Source organism: Haemaphysalis longicornis, unplaced genomic scaffold (assembly GCF_048455015.1).
Source record: "Haemaphysalis longicornis isolate Haplotype H1 unplaced genomic scaffold, Haemaphysalis longicornis Haplotype H1 scaffold_2, whole genome shotgun sequence".
Lineage (NCBI taxonomy): Eukaryota > Metazoa > Arthropoda > Arachnida > Ixodida > Ixodidae > Haemaphysalis > Haemaphysalis longicornis.
Genome location: NW_027526295.1, coordinates 230,372,598 through 230,387,278, shown reverse-complemented (window position 1 = coordinate 230,387,278; position 14,681 = coordinate 230,372,598). Strand labels below are relative to the sequence as shown.

The 14,681-nt window shown below is 46.7% G+C and overlaps 1 protein-coding gene across 2 annotated transcripts in view; it reads left to right on the top strand.

The window, feature by feature from the left end:
• Positions 1 to 2,286: 2,286 nt before the first annotated feature.
• Positions 2,287 to 14,681, top strand: part of LOC144170073 (uncharacterized) — a 49,500-nt gene continuing 37,105 nt past the window's right edge. For both annotated transcript variants that reach the window (XM_077699610.1, XM_077699609.1), the window contains exon 1: positions 2,287 to 3,053. In XM_077699610.1, the coding sequence (XP_077555736.1) occupies positions 2,875 to 3,053 (179 nt within the window). In that variant the 5' untranslated portion in view covers positions 2,287 to 2,874. The remainder of the gene's footprint in view (positions 3,054 to 14,681) is intronic.

The following is a 14,681-nucleotide window of genomic DNA, read 5'->3' as shown; positions in this document are numbered from 1 at the left end:
AGCCCATGTTCACTTATAACATTGCTGAGCGCATGTTCGGCTCCCCGACGCATGCGCACAACAGCCCCCCCTCCTTCAACGGCAAAACGGCACCCCTTCGCGCGCGCAGAGCTGCCGTTCGACTACCGGGTATAATCGGTGAATTGGTTCATGCATTGACAAGCATAGGGGAAAAGGCTCATATGTGTCAACATTTTTGAACGCAAAGGAAACTTCAATATCAATATTGCTTTTTGCGCAGTAATAACCACACGAGGTTATTTTGCCTTGTACTATTTTGTTCTCCATACAGTGCATATTAGTTATGGAAAAATAAGTTACCATTTCATTGCTATTTCACTATGGATCAGTCTGTTCCGTAATCTAATCACCAATGTAATTATCTTCGTTACAAAACAGCGCTAGTATTCCTTCTAGGGGAGAGCTTTTTTTTTTCTTTTTTTTTGCAGGTCGTCCCTCAGCCCCAAGCTGTTTTGAGTGAAATGAAATTGAGAAAAAAGAAACTCTCGTAAGGTTAAGCCAAATTAGCCTATGTAGGTAGTAACAACCTTTAAATGTGCGTGGGGATGTGAGACGACTTGGAAACAGACTATCCCTTCTTCTATGGGCTAATAGTTCTTGTATTTGTATTTTTTCGTTCCCCTCGTTTGAATTTTCTGCTCTGATACCAAAAATACAATGTTCTGATACAATAACAAAAATACAATTATTCTCTGATCCCGCAATGCAATGCTGCCGCTAAAGGAAGATAATGCTTTGTTGCGTTTCTGAAGTAGCCAGTAGTTCATCGTGGATTTATTCATTGGCATTACATATGTGACCTGCATTTTTATTATATCCTTGCGCCATATAACTTTCTTCATTAACTTTATTGTACGCAACATGATTGTGTTTGTATAATCTCTGCATTCAACCTTAGTAACGAACCGCCGAATGCCCTGCCGCCCTCTTCTGTAAAATCGCATCTGTGAACAATTTTCTTTGAAATCATAAACATCACTGCCCACAAAACAACGAATAAGCCTCGGCGCAATAAGCCTCGGCGCAAAGAATGTTGCGATGATATAAATTCATAGCAGTAATTTTTACGCATACATACAGTCGAACATATTTGCTCGCTTTGGTGCAATATCTGCGTGACCTTGTGAAGTTTCCTTGCGAGCTTTTGGCCGAGTAATAAATGATCAGTTAACTAAGCAGTAGTTACTTTTCGATTAACTGCACAGCTTCACTGTGCCATTGCGGATGACGGGTGCACGACGGCAAAATAACGTCGGAACTGCTCGCCCACTTCGTGATGACGTTCACAGCGGTTTTATTTATTTTTTCACATTAAAAAAAGGAGGGTTTTACACACTAATGTTGTAAGGCGCGCCGTAGCGGGAGCCTCCGGAAGGCCTAGCTCGTCGGTAAGTTTGACGTGCTCCGACGCATCGACACGCGGGAGTTTTTGTTCTTCGTTGCCGTCAGAGAAACGGCACACTTTTCTTATTTCTTTTAACGGGGTCTTCGTGTATGAACGATCCGCTCGGAATAATAGTCTGCCTATGGTACGTAGATTCGCGACAATGTGTTACTTGTTGAAGTTATTTATTATGAGCACTAGGCCGAGGGTGTTTGGTCCAAACTGATCCTTAGGCCCAAGTTTCATGCGCTAAAAGTCGTTGGGCAGGTGTCTCTTCACAAAATGCTGCTTCTTACTAAGAGTTTCTTGCACCTCGTTATGCGGTGACTTTGTATTACATTGCGGAAGAATGTTTCGTCGCACTGGCCTAGCTAGATACCCCCGCGCGTGCGCGAAAAGTCCGCAGGAGGAATTAACAAGAAGCAATTTTTCTGGCTTTTTAAATTGCATAATTAAAAAAAAAAGAAGCTGCACGTTTAGAGAACTTTCTAAAGAGAAATAAGGAGCAGGGAACGTTGAAATTCGCATTAAAGTTGTAACTAAAGCTTCTTCACACTAATAGACCCTGGTCTCTTGGCGACAGCTGGAGGCAAGGGACATTTCTCCGATTTCTGGATAATGTGGATATTGCAGCTGGCGCCTCTGTTACGCACCGTCAAAGACGTGTGGGAGAACTCGTTCTTTTCTGTGTAAATTACTGTTCCCGGTGAAAATGACGGAGGCATGTGATCCGACCACTTACTTGAAAGCGGACAGGCCGTAGGTTCAGCCGTAGTGTGCAATGCATGACGTGCCGCACAGGGAAGTCCGTTTTGCATGTGGCCGTGCGACTGGAGTGCCGCAGTCCATTAGACCTCGGGCGTGCAAGCATCCGCAAGGTGTTCCGTGCGCCGTGCTGCCGGTAGGGCTTTTCTGGCGGCGTTCCCGGCATCAAGCACGACGGTCCGGGCCGGACCGCCGAGACCGAGGGCTTCCCCAGCGTCGCCAAGCGAGTCGCGTCTTATTTGGAGCACGGGAGACAGTGGGGTAGGGGGTGAAAGCGGCTCGCACCCCGCAGTGCCAAGTCTCGTTTTAGAGTCCGCGCCTGGCGCTAGGAACACTCCGCGGCGGCGGCACTGCCCGGTCAACGTGATGTCTCGCGGCCGGGTCGCCCACGAAACGTGCTCCAGTGCCGCTCGAAAACGCGGGGCCAGGCGTGAGGCGCCATAAGACACGGCCTTGCATGCGCTGCCCGAGTGCCCCGTCTCTTCCTGGTGCAGCGAGGGCGTTTGCAGAGGACGTCCGCAGGGAACCACTCCGGCCCGTGGTGCGTGAGAAAGGGCCGTATCGGAAGAGTGTCTCCTTGTGCATCGTGCTTCGGCGGCCGGTCGGAGTGCGGGTGTGTGTGCTTGCGCGTGGAGCCCATGTTGCGCCAGAGGCCCTCTCGCGCGGAGAAGTGTGTTGACAGTGGTGGCTGAGCTTGTTTTGCCATGACCGTCAGCTACCAGTATGACGTGGCCTCCACCTCGTCGGGAGGCTTCATCCGGCTGCTGTTCAAGTGGAAGGGCAGCGTGTGGAAGCTCGTCTACACCGAGCTGCTCCTGCTCGCCGTCGCCTACGGCTTCCTTTCGCTGCTCTACCGGCAGGCGCTCACCGAGCCCCAGAAGAGGTACACGCATGTGCCCTCAGGCGCACCCAGCAGCTACTAGCCTCGTTGAGCGCAGCTCCGGTTCGGACAGCCAGATTTTCCCTTACGTTGAACTCGATCGTGTATGGCCTAAAAGTATCCATTGCCACTCGTTTATCCATGCAAAACTTACAAAGCATGACGAAGCTTCTTCGGAGATGCATAAGAGGTAAAGTAAGGGAAAAATTGTAATCGACTGCTACATTTTTCTCATCCGCGTTTCTCGTCGCATAAAAACAGGGAATGAGGGTATACGTCGTCGTTACCCTCTTTAGTTATGAACTTATGCGAAAAGAAAATTCAATTATTTGGACGCCGGAGAGCGGGCAACATCCAGGTGCTGTTTATTCAGACTGTTTTTTTTTTTTTTCAAATCTAGTTACTTACTTTTTGTCGACATTTCCAACAATTTACCGCTTTGCATTGGCTCATACGTATACAGACTAAGCTGGACATTGCTCTGGGTGCGTGCAGGGGAGGATAAAGCAATCGGTTGAGCTCGAAGTACGTTTGCACCAACTATGCGCGAAGGATGCGAATGCTTATGCTGTTTGATACTACTTCTATTTATACAACAGACATATACACACAACGAGCATTATGGTCAGTGTTTTTTTTTCGCTGTTTGATAAACCACACAGAAGAAAACGTTACGTAGAGGCAGCACAAGTGCGCTTCCCCACTTTCAAACTAGCTGCTTCTCCGTGCGTTACGAACAGTCTCTCGCAATCTTTCCGCCACTGTGGGTGATTTTTGTTGACCGAAGGATTAGGCGGGAGGCAATTTTTGACCATGCAGGTCTCTCTCGAGAGGCCTCAACGCGTTGAAACGCATTCTGTGCCATCCGGAGTTATAACAAAGGCACTTGACGATGGTGGTGAGGCAGCCGCCAGTCGGTGCATGTCCCTCCAGCAACGCAAGGATGGTACGAGGTTCTGCACCTCTTCTCCCTGCCTCACTTTACTGGCCCGTCCTTGCTCTGCTCGTTCTGCAATCCGATAGCAAAGACAAGTTAGGGATATACGTGATGCCGGAGCTTACACACGCAAGCTCCGTGACGACGTCGAAGTGGCATTCTTTCCAGGTGCATCGCTCCCCGCAGAGTTGGCTACGGTAGCAACCTGCAGGCTCCGTTCGACTTCTCTGCCCGCTTTTGCAGCGAATACGGTGTCCCATTTCTGTTATGCGTCCGCGAATTCTCGAAGAGATTGTACGGCGGCCTGAAGGAGAGTGACATGAGTGGGACGTCGACTTCTTAGCTGGTTCCGTTTCTCGAATCAATTGCTATCGAAACATCCGCGATTACGAAGAGGAGGAAGGTTTGCAAGAGTATACTGTGGGTGCCCTCAGGAGTTCGTTGATTTGAAGAAGTTGGCACGTACACGGCGTTTGGTGTAGATCCATCTATACAGGGGGTGTCCCAGCTATCACGCACCAAGATTTAAAAAAAGAGTAATGGCGTAACTCGAAGAAAACCTAGTGCGTTATGTTTGCAGTACTGTGGAGAAGCGGCCAGCATTTTTTCTTTAATGAGACTTAATTACTTAATTGTAATTAATTATCTAACTAGCGAAGTACTGTCCTAATCACTAAAGTGTCAATGAGGCACTTGTAGGTACCCATGAGAGGCATCTAACTGCGCTTTTTCCAGCGACGAACTAATAGCGTACTCATTTATTCTGACGGATAAAGAAACCCGCGAAATATGAAAAATGCCAAGTGACGGCGCCTCCGCGCGCATTAGCGCGCATCGTAAAGCAATGCCCTCAAATAGGCTGCCTCTGAGTTAGCCAGATTGAGATAAACAAAAGAAAGAAAGAATAAATCGCGACCGAGTTTGTGCCTTATCTGCACACGCGCCCCGCGAATCTTGCTGCTGTTGCTCCTTCCATGCATGCCATTATCAAGGTGATGCGCTGTCTCTTCGGGCGGTTGACAGGCGAAGCAGTTGCTTTCAATCAGCTTATTTGGGGACGCTGCTTTACAATGCGCATGGAAGCGCCGTAACGTAGTATTTTTTTATATTTCGCGGGTTTTCTTTATCAGTAAGAATAAATGAGTACGCAATTAGTTCGTCGCTGAAAATACCGCAGTTAGGTGTCCCTCGTGGGTACCTACCAGTGCCTCATTGACACTTCAGTGATTAGGACAGTAATTCTCGAGTTATATAATTAATTACAATTAATTAGTTAAATATCATTAACGATAAAATTACTGTCCGTTTCTCCACAGTACTGCAAACATTACGCACTAGGTTTTTTTCGAGTAACCCATTGCTCTTTTTTTAAATCTTGGTGCATGATAGCTGGGACACCCTGTATACCTACAAGCGACAGTTCAAGGAATACTGACAAGTTTTTTTCTTTCTTTGCAGTATTCCGCAAAGTATTGCCCTGTTTTACCATATGTGAACTTTGTGTGAATTGATTTCAGAGTAGCTTAATTGTTTCATCACCACAGAGAATTGTTGTGCAAAGTGTAGGCTGCCCGGAGTATTTGGAAACTGATTGTTTTTTGTGTGTGTTTTTCGGGCAGCGCTGTTACCACTAGTCGCTGCGTGCTGATATGTGGTTTCATAATAAATTCTCTTCTCACATATGTCATACACATATTGCCAGATAATTTACCAAGGGTTAAGAATATAACGAATAGCGAGGGCGTGCTGAATTTTGGCACTAATTAAGGCACGCAGTCGCCAGCGTAAGAGCAAAGAACACATATAGATATCACATACCGCAGACTGTGAATCGCAGCCAAGGAAAGCATGGCCTGCCGAAGGGGAAAATGGAGGCTGCTGCGTAGGAAAAGAGCGAAAATGGAGGCGGGCCGATACCTGCAAACAGTGCATGGCAGAACGGCCATATACGGGTTGCTCAATGGCGCTGCGGAGTGGGTCATATAAACGATGGTTTTTGTAAAAGCAGACAGGCATCAAATTGATGACTGTAACCCCCTAAAATCTACCGAAAACAACAGGGTCAGGGTGGACGGCTCTATAGGAAACACCTGTACAAACGTAAATATATTCTGCAAGCCGCGTCAGCGATATAAAACCCTTAATATACCATTTTTGGTAACATGAGTAATTAGGAACGTAGAATGTAATAATATTGGCCCTTATAAACTACTGTATCTTTCTTTCCTCGTTTATCTGGCCATTTACACAAAATAGGCATGCTATATGCATTTACGGCACTTTATATACAAGGTTTCGTTCGATAAAGAGGTACTGCTCTAGTGGGCGCGACAACAACGAGCGAAAAAACATATAGCTAGGCGAAGCTATCGATATATATTCTTATGATTCGCACATCCGGTAATGCCAAAGTGCCACGCGAGGTATGCCGATCGTGCCACCGTTGCTCCTATTTATAAAATCATACCTTAAGTTAACCGCTTCCTGATTATTCATTTATTTACCGCTTTATTGAAAATTCTTTGCACGCGCAGATGGGAATTTGATAAGGAGGGGCTTGCAAGGGAAATCGCTGCTAAATGACAATGCACGGTAGGCAATAAATAAACTTTTATTAAATACACATCAAAAAGTCCAGTTGCTGATAAGGAAGCTGTGCATGTCGGCTGGTTGTCGGCTGGGTTGCCGTTGGTGCGTCTGTAATCCTCTTGGGATGGTGCAGCTGGATTGCCTTATTTAATTGTCAAATTCTCGTTGTAGCTGTTTCAATGCTACAGGAAATTCGTAAACGCAGTACAAGCAACATTAGGGGAGAGGGAAGCGGATAGCCTCGAGATCTCATCTGTACGACGCCTCTTTGCTGTTATAAGACAGCTATGACGCTCAGCCATCTCAGTGTTCTTCGAGCCGCAATTCTAAGCATATGGCACGGAGCTCTTTTTAGTAAATGGCCATACGATGGGGACACGGGGCAGTTCTCCTTTCTCAAATCGGACTTATCTTAGATGTTTGTAATCTATGAACAAACGCCGTTTCTCTTTAGTTGAGGAAAAAAAAAAAACCCATGGACGGACTCTATAGCAGCACATAAAACGTTATATTAAACTCCCAGGTTGTACGATGCAATCCTCCTCCTCCTCTGACATTAGCCCGTACGTGGCCCACGGTCAGCTTGATCGTGCCAAGCACTTAAAAAGTCAGCACTCTTGTTCCCGCAGTCCTGAGAAAGGAGGGTTACGCTCGCGAGGGAAGCGAGGTCTAAATATCGGGAATAGTTTACTTTGTGTTTTATAATGCAAGGCAGGAGAAACAGCAGAGCTACTGGCCCAAGCTTCTCTGTTCATCGGAGGCCTGGCTGTTGCACCTGACATGGATTTCAGAACTTGCCGCTGTGAGTTCTCCATGACTGGCAGGCCCGGATCGTTTTGTCCGCAGGCTTTTACATCTTTCCCAAAGTGGACCGCTTAGCCCGTGCTAGAACCGGCGGCAACCGGCTTCGCGAGCTCTGCGTCTGTAGCTCAAGCTGTTCTGTGCTTCCCACTTGAGGGCCAAACGCACGTGAACTGGCGAGTAGAAAAGCAGGTGAGAGACAAACGCTGCGTAGAGTGTTCTCGAAGGTCGAGCTGGCCGACGCCTGGCGCTCCTCACGATGCGCACGCTTACGTGCACTCAGTATTTTTCTTGTTTTTTTTTTTTTTTTACGAATGCCAACGGACCAAGCTCAACCTTCAAGAGCGGCGCTGTTAAAACCTCGCGGTTATTTTCACGCGTGCCGTTCCAGAAGACTGAGGGAGGGAGAATGAACAGTTGAGTACAGACAGAGCTGCGGAATTCTCGGTCTTGCACACTGCGCCCAAAAGGGTCAGTGGTCGACAAAATCTGAGGCAAAGTAAAATGATCAGCTGGGTACCTTTAGAAAACAGGGGGTCATTTTTACGCGTGTATAGTTTGTTCTCTTTACGCCAGTGACCAGTATCGTGTGTTTCTTACTATACTACTACTGTCTATCATCCCCCAACCACCACCACCATCATCATACCACCCCTGCCACAATAATAATAATAATCATCATCATCATACTCATGATTGCGTACAAGGAATGTTTCTCCAGCCACTGAAGCCTTGCGGTGCCCTAGTTCAATTTTGCCTCCGTATTTTCGGACGTCATCCCCCCATATATAGAGTTCACGGACTTCCCATACTTATGGCCCCGCCTCTCGGTAGCCACTTTGTGCACCGTTTGTCGATTTCCCGCATTACGTGTCCAGCCAAAGCCAGTGCTTAATTTAAGCTATAGTGCCTTCTACCCGAGTTTGTTCTCTGGGTGCTCGCTTCCTGTCGCTAAGCGTCACATTTATTGTGCTGAAGGTGAGACTTTCTGCGGGTCCTTTCATTTGGGCGGACCTAAGTTTTCCTTCGAGGTGCTTAGCGAGGGGGCAAGTTTCTTCTGCGTTAGTTATTATGAGCATCACGCATTGGTTGTATATCATTCTTCCTGGTGATGGAGGGAACTTACTGTTAATTATTTCCACTTAGTGGTGGGGGAAGATAGTTATATTCCCCCTTCTTCAAGTATTTCATTACCGACGGTAAATATGATGCTTTTTAGGTGTCTAAGTTACATTATTTTTTGTGTTTTTACATTCATTTTTAATCTTTTAGATACTGCAGCTCCTTAAGTATTTCTTGCACTTGTTCTTCTAAATCACTGAACAAGATAATGTCTCCTGAAAATCTCAAGTAATCTCCGCTCACTCGTATCCCTGGTTTCTCCCACACAAGCTTCTCGAATACACCCTTGATACAAGCTGTAAACAATCTTGTAAAGATAATGTCTCCTTGTTGTATCCCCTGCGTCCTACTCGTGGGAAGAATTATCCTACCCATGCATCTATCATATACGCCCAACAAGAGCCATGTACATCTCCTCTACTCCCAGGTCCTCCTCTGCTTCCATTACAGCAGTGGCGTCTACACAGCTAAACGCTTTTTCGTAATCTCTAAGTGCAATCAAAAGAGATATATTGTACTCCGCAGGTTTCTCTATTACATGAATGACGACGTGAATGTGAACTATCATTGAGGAGGCTTCCCTAAATCCAACCTGTTCTCTCGGTTGTTCAAAATCCATGGTGTCGCTTGTGCAGTAGTAAGCAACTTGTATACAACAAAGACCAGGCTCAGGTCTGTAATTTGTAAGCTGTTTGACATCTCCGTCATGTGGATCAGGATTACGTTGGCATTTTTCGTGCGAGTGTACCTTTAAAGTTATAAAAGAATCAGAGAGCATTGTTGCGATTTTTTTTTTTAGTATAACGTCCCCTCCATCCTTCAGGCTATTCACGGTGATCACGCCATCTCCTTCAGATTTCTTCAGGTTTCTAGCGTACAATTCGGCACAAAATATTTCCGATACTCTCAATTTTTCTTCCATGTTAAGCGTAACGTTACCTCTTTCGTCACTGAGTACATATAATCGGCTTTGCGAAGAGCAAGCTTCGTCTTTATTTTCTTCAAGCTCCCTCCCTTTTTTCACGTTGTTGTTGGAGCGAATATCACTTAACTTTGCTACTGTTAATTAATTAGACAGCTCTGCCAGTTAAATTTCCTCCACCGATGTTTACGCGTTCCTATTCATGCGTTTTGCAACAAAACGTCGTTTTCTGAGTTAGTTAATCAGTTTCTTTACTAGGTGCACCTTCTCCAACATCTACTGCTGCCTCAGTGATTATCGTCATTGGGTTGTCATTCGGTATGCTTGCGCTGTATTTGTTCCCACCGGTTAAAGGCCAACTGCACTCAAATTTTTCTTTGTCCAAATTTGATCCAAATAAGTAGTCTATGCTCTTAAAATCACCGTGGCGAAATCCTGAGCTTCGTAAGCACAGAGCACGCAGGCACCGTCGTTCAAAGTCGCTCCGTGCAGACGACGTTTGCACCTGGCGGAGAGTCGCCGAAACAAGTTCCGAGCCGCTTGTGACGGAGGTTGGGGAACCTGTCCAAAGAAGCTCGCGCTTCTCCGGCGACCTGCCGGCGCTCCGCCGGGCGCAGGGACGCGTTCGCCCGGGGTTTCTCTGCTGCACCACCGCGCTGTACCACCATCGCCATCACATGTTTAAAACTAACCATATAGGTAGCAATATCTGCATTTTTTTCTCAGTGCAATAAAAGAGATAAGAAGTCTACAAACTATTGACGCGCTTCCGGACGTTCTGGAGTTCGCAAAACTTTTTTAACTTGAAAATAATATTCCTGCTAAAAAATATCGCGACACGTGCACTTGGATTAAATTTGTCAATCCTATTGCACCCATCACATAAAAAAGGAACTTTTATAAATTCTTGACCACTTGCGATTCCGCGTCCACAATTTGCAATCTTTGGGCTGAGCCAACGCCACCTCCATCCCTTCGACCTGCACAAATTCTTGCGACCTAACTAGAGTTGTTGTACAGGCGGGTATAAACATTTGTGCGACTTTTGCCTCACTCGCTAAGTGAACCAAAATCAGCCTTGCTCGTGGAAACAAATTTTCCGCACAAATATCGGCCCTCGTCTTCGCCAAGTGCGAAATCCAACGAAACTGCTCCTATCCTACACAAACTTGATTTTTTTAATATCCAAATGAAGTATTTACTAGATTTAGTTTACTTGACAGTAAAATGTTTTTAACAGCCCATGTATCTCATGAAAGTAGAAAACAGCGGTATATAGGTAATTTTTTTCGTGAAGTTACTGCATCATTTAGCTGTGGAAGCTGGCTTATAGTTTCAGATCCCTTTTATAATTCGATACTCGATGTGCAGCAAGGCGAAAAATACTGGCCTGATATTCACGAAGCTGTTTGCACGTAATGTTTATTAAAAATAGCGACTGATTTCCAGCCGCGCGCGGTCTATTCCCTTCAAAGAAAGCGATGTGATAGCCGAGGCGGCGGCTAACCAAAGCTGCTTTTCGATATCGTACGAACAGCTAGCTTTGTAAAGCAGGGCCAGCTATACAACGGCAGTTATTCTGATGTAAAAATTACTCTGCGTACCCCATCTCCTTCATTACGATTGATAGCAATGCGATGTCGGAATTGTACCTACCTCCATTATCATGGGCAAAGGTTAGTGGGAGTTCTTCTGTGGAAATAACAGTGCGAAACGCGACGCTACCACGCGCGTGTGAAGGCGGCTCTGAGCGGCCGCCGTAGCGCGGCCGCTTCCGTTATATCACGTACGTCACGTCCGGCCGCCGGTAATGGCCGCCTTTCCTATTCAGTTTCGGTTCCGAAAACGCCAATGTCGTGAGTCGTTTGCGGCGCGCGAGTTCATGTTTGAAACGTAGTATATTGTGCATTTCGCACTTTTTAGATGCGACGCTGAGAGCATCTCTTGTCGGCGGCCCTGTCCTTCCTGCGTGCGTCCGTCGTCGTCGTCGTCGGCGTCCGCACTCTCCTCCGATAGCGAACACTCTCTCGCGAGGGGCATTGGATTGGATTCGATTGGCTTCGCTTGGATTGGATTTGGATTGGATTGGATTAAAGTGGATTGTGTTGGATTGTGTTGCGTCATAGCCGCGGCAGACGCACTGGCGCCGGCGCGTGCCCAGGTGAGAGCGGACACTCTCAACATCTGCGGGTGTGCGGCCGAGCGCGCTCTCACTCCGCCGGGAAGCGGCGCTGCGCGCGGTGCTGCGCATGTGCAGTACTCTCTCTCTCCGCGGTCTCCTCTCCTTCGGGCGCGCTGCGCATATAACCGGTGTGCCGCTCTCCGGCGGCCTTTCGGTCGACGGTTTCCCTCTGCTTGTGCTTGAACCCCCCTCAGCGTCGCATCACACGGTTCCCGCGAGGGGAGGTGGGCTTAATTTTTTATGTGTACTATTAGGTGACAGTATTTTTGCGTTGTCGGAAATCTGAGTGCAGTTGGCCTTTAAGAGCACGAATTCGGTCTGAAGCGTTATTCTGAACTCCTGCGCTATCTTCTTATTGATTGGGCGTTAACTTTTCTTCTTCCCCGTAGTTCCATCCAGGCCTGTCCCTTTCCAATCCTGTGGTCAGGGCTCTTGACCTTGTCTAGCACCAAAAAATCCTACACAATACTTGCATTGTCACTTATAATGAAGTCGATTTCGTTTTTGATTTGCCTGTTGGGTCTTTCCCACCTGTATATTCTATTCTTTCGTTTGCGAAAAAGAAAATGTATTCAGTACCTTCGGGTTATAACAATGCGCCAATTCAACCAATGTATCTCATGGGTACAGTGAACTTGAAATTGTGGTTCACTGTATCCTCCGCTTTCCGACTACCTTTTCCGAATTTTCGACTGCACGCTGGTCTACGTGCTTCTTTTCTGCTTTGTTTTAGACTCCTACCATGTCATGTACTTCGCTTTTATTGTATTTCTTGCCAATTCGTCCTTTTCGTAGAAACTGTCCACGGCCTCATCACCGCAGGTGGAGGTTGGTGGACAGGCCAATTTAACCCATATACCTTTTAACCCATATACCTTTTGTTTAGCTTGATCCCAACGATAATGCTATGAAATCCTTCCACATTTTCTGCTATCTCTTTATGGACCAGGAAACCTATCTTGTTCTAACCTTTCGCTCTAACCTCGTTCTAACCTCGTTTCATCCTAACGTATCCCACTTGACGCCTGAAAGGTCGTCTACTATAGTACAGCTAGGTTACCCTCTCTCGCCAGAGTGCTAGCGTTAAACGCTGCCTGATTGAGGTTCCAGTGACGGCCTGTCAGGACCTAGAAGATTCCTAGCACCGCCTGCTGTATCCTTGATCTGACCGCCGCCGCAGACAGGTGCTCTACAGTTGCTGGGTGCTGAGGGCCATGCGTTAAATTGTAGGTATACAATGGGAGGTTTTGGATGAATACCAGGGTGTCCGCATACTGTTCTGGCGAGGGAGTGCTATTTGTGTCCAAGAGAGCCTTCCTAGTACGGTTACATCTAAGCCTAGCGTAGCCTCTCTTGGTTCTCGGATGTTTCCTACCGCAACGGGAAGCCCTACAAAACCCAGGGGAGAGACCTGCAACCGTGCACCCCTTCATGATAGATAGAGAGATGAACCTAATTATATTTCAAGTGCCCTTCGGTACGCGAAAGTCAACTATTGCGAGCAAACCGCGATGAACTTTGCCCTATCTTGGAGATACTAACCGCGAAGTTATCTAACTTGACATATGACATAAGATTCACATATTACCTCATTGTAGGTGACATCTCATGACATCACAAGCGCCACCCGAAAATGTATAACGTACTCAAATCGAGCAAGACACAAATAGGTGGAACAGTTTACCACAAAAGTGTGTAGGGACAGACCTGCTACGCCACTTTACTGACTTCTAGCGAGTTTAAACTTGAAAGGAAATCAAGAAATCGCAACATCCCTTAAATGGTTACTGGAACGTGCAAATCAGCTAATTAAAGCGCAACACACAGCCTCTACCTTTGCCGAAGAACAAATCCCGCGGTAGCAACGCGGGCTGCAGCAGACCTTCTTTCCACAGCAAGAACACACTAAACGCAAGTTTATTGACATTGGCGGCAGCTCTGTTTTTCTTTCGTCCGTCGACAGCCTTTCCTCCTGTCAGCCATTCCGATAGCTGGGGCGGATGTGTCATCGACGTCAATGCGAAGTTCGGAAAAAGCCATCATCAATACTTTCTTATCGGTTTTTAGGTTATAATATGTTATTAAGTTTGCGGTAGTTGCAATATACTAATGCATTTTTGATAACGATATCACCGACTGAAATCGGCTTGCACAGATCCTGGCAACCGCAAAAGCTGGTAGCAAAGGTATACGTGATGTATATTTTCTTCAAGAGTGACCGAAGGTATGAAAATTAGGGCACTCGTACGCAGTTTTTTGTTTTCTATACCTGGTGCGAAATTGTTTGGAACGGAATTGAAGGCCCTGCAAACCCGAATGCACGGCATCTGGCTCGCTCTGCGTCTGGTATATACATAATCCTAGCGTCCGACTCCACGCGCGCAAGACGGAGAGGTGGGCGCGTGGGAAGTAGGTGAGCGAGTGAGTCACACAACTGATGTGGAAAATCGAAATTTGAAAGGGTCGTCTTTAAATACTCCGAAAGTCGGCGGCGTCGGAAGCATTTCGGAGCTGTGGCGGGAAAGGAGGGGGCCGATCGGAGGGGCAACTGTTGTGGCGGTGACAAGATGGGGCAGTGACAAGATAATGATAAAAAATAACGAGAAAAAAAGTACTGGAAAAGGGCGGCGGTCATACGCGCCTGTCACCAGTGCGATGAAGGAGTCTGAGTTCTTTTCGTGTCGTCAAGGAAAGAAGCCTCGAAGGCTGTTTCGATAAGCATCGAGTAATAAGCAAAACGAAAACACATGCATGCAAGTCGAATATTTATCAACGCGAGTTTACTTATATACGTGCATCTTCAACAAATAAGCGTTGTATTGTATTACACATAAACAAGAGAGAGAGAGAGAGTGCGAGGAGGAGGAGGATGTGGGCTAATACGGGGACCAGAAAGTGAAGCCACACAGGAGTTATTTGTTGAGTCAAGTCACCCTTTAAAAATGAGTCTCGTTGAAAAGAATACGTAAACGATTGTAAAACAATGAGCTAGCGGTGCTCGCGCGCGTTTCTTCAAAAAAAAAAAAAAAAAAAAAGAGGACCCCAAGCGATTAAACAGCCCGATTGCACAGTTCTTGT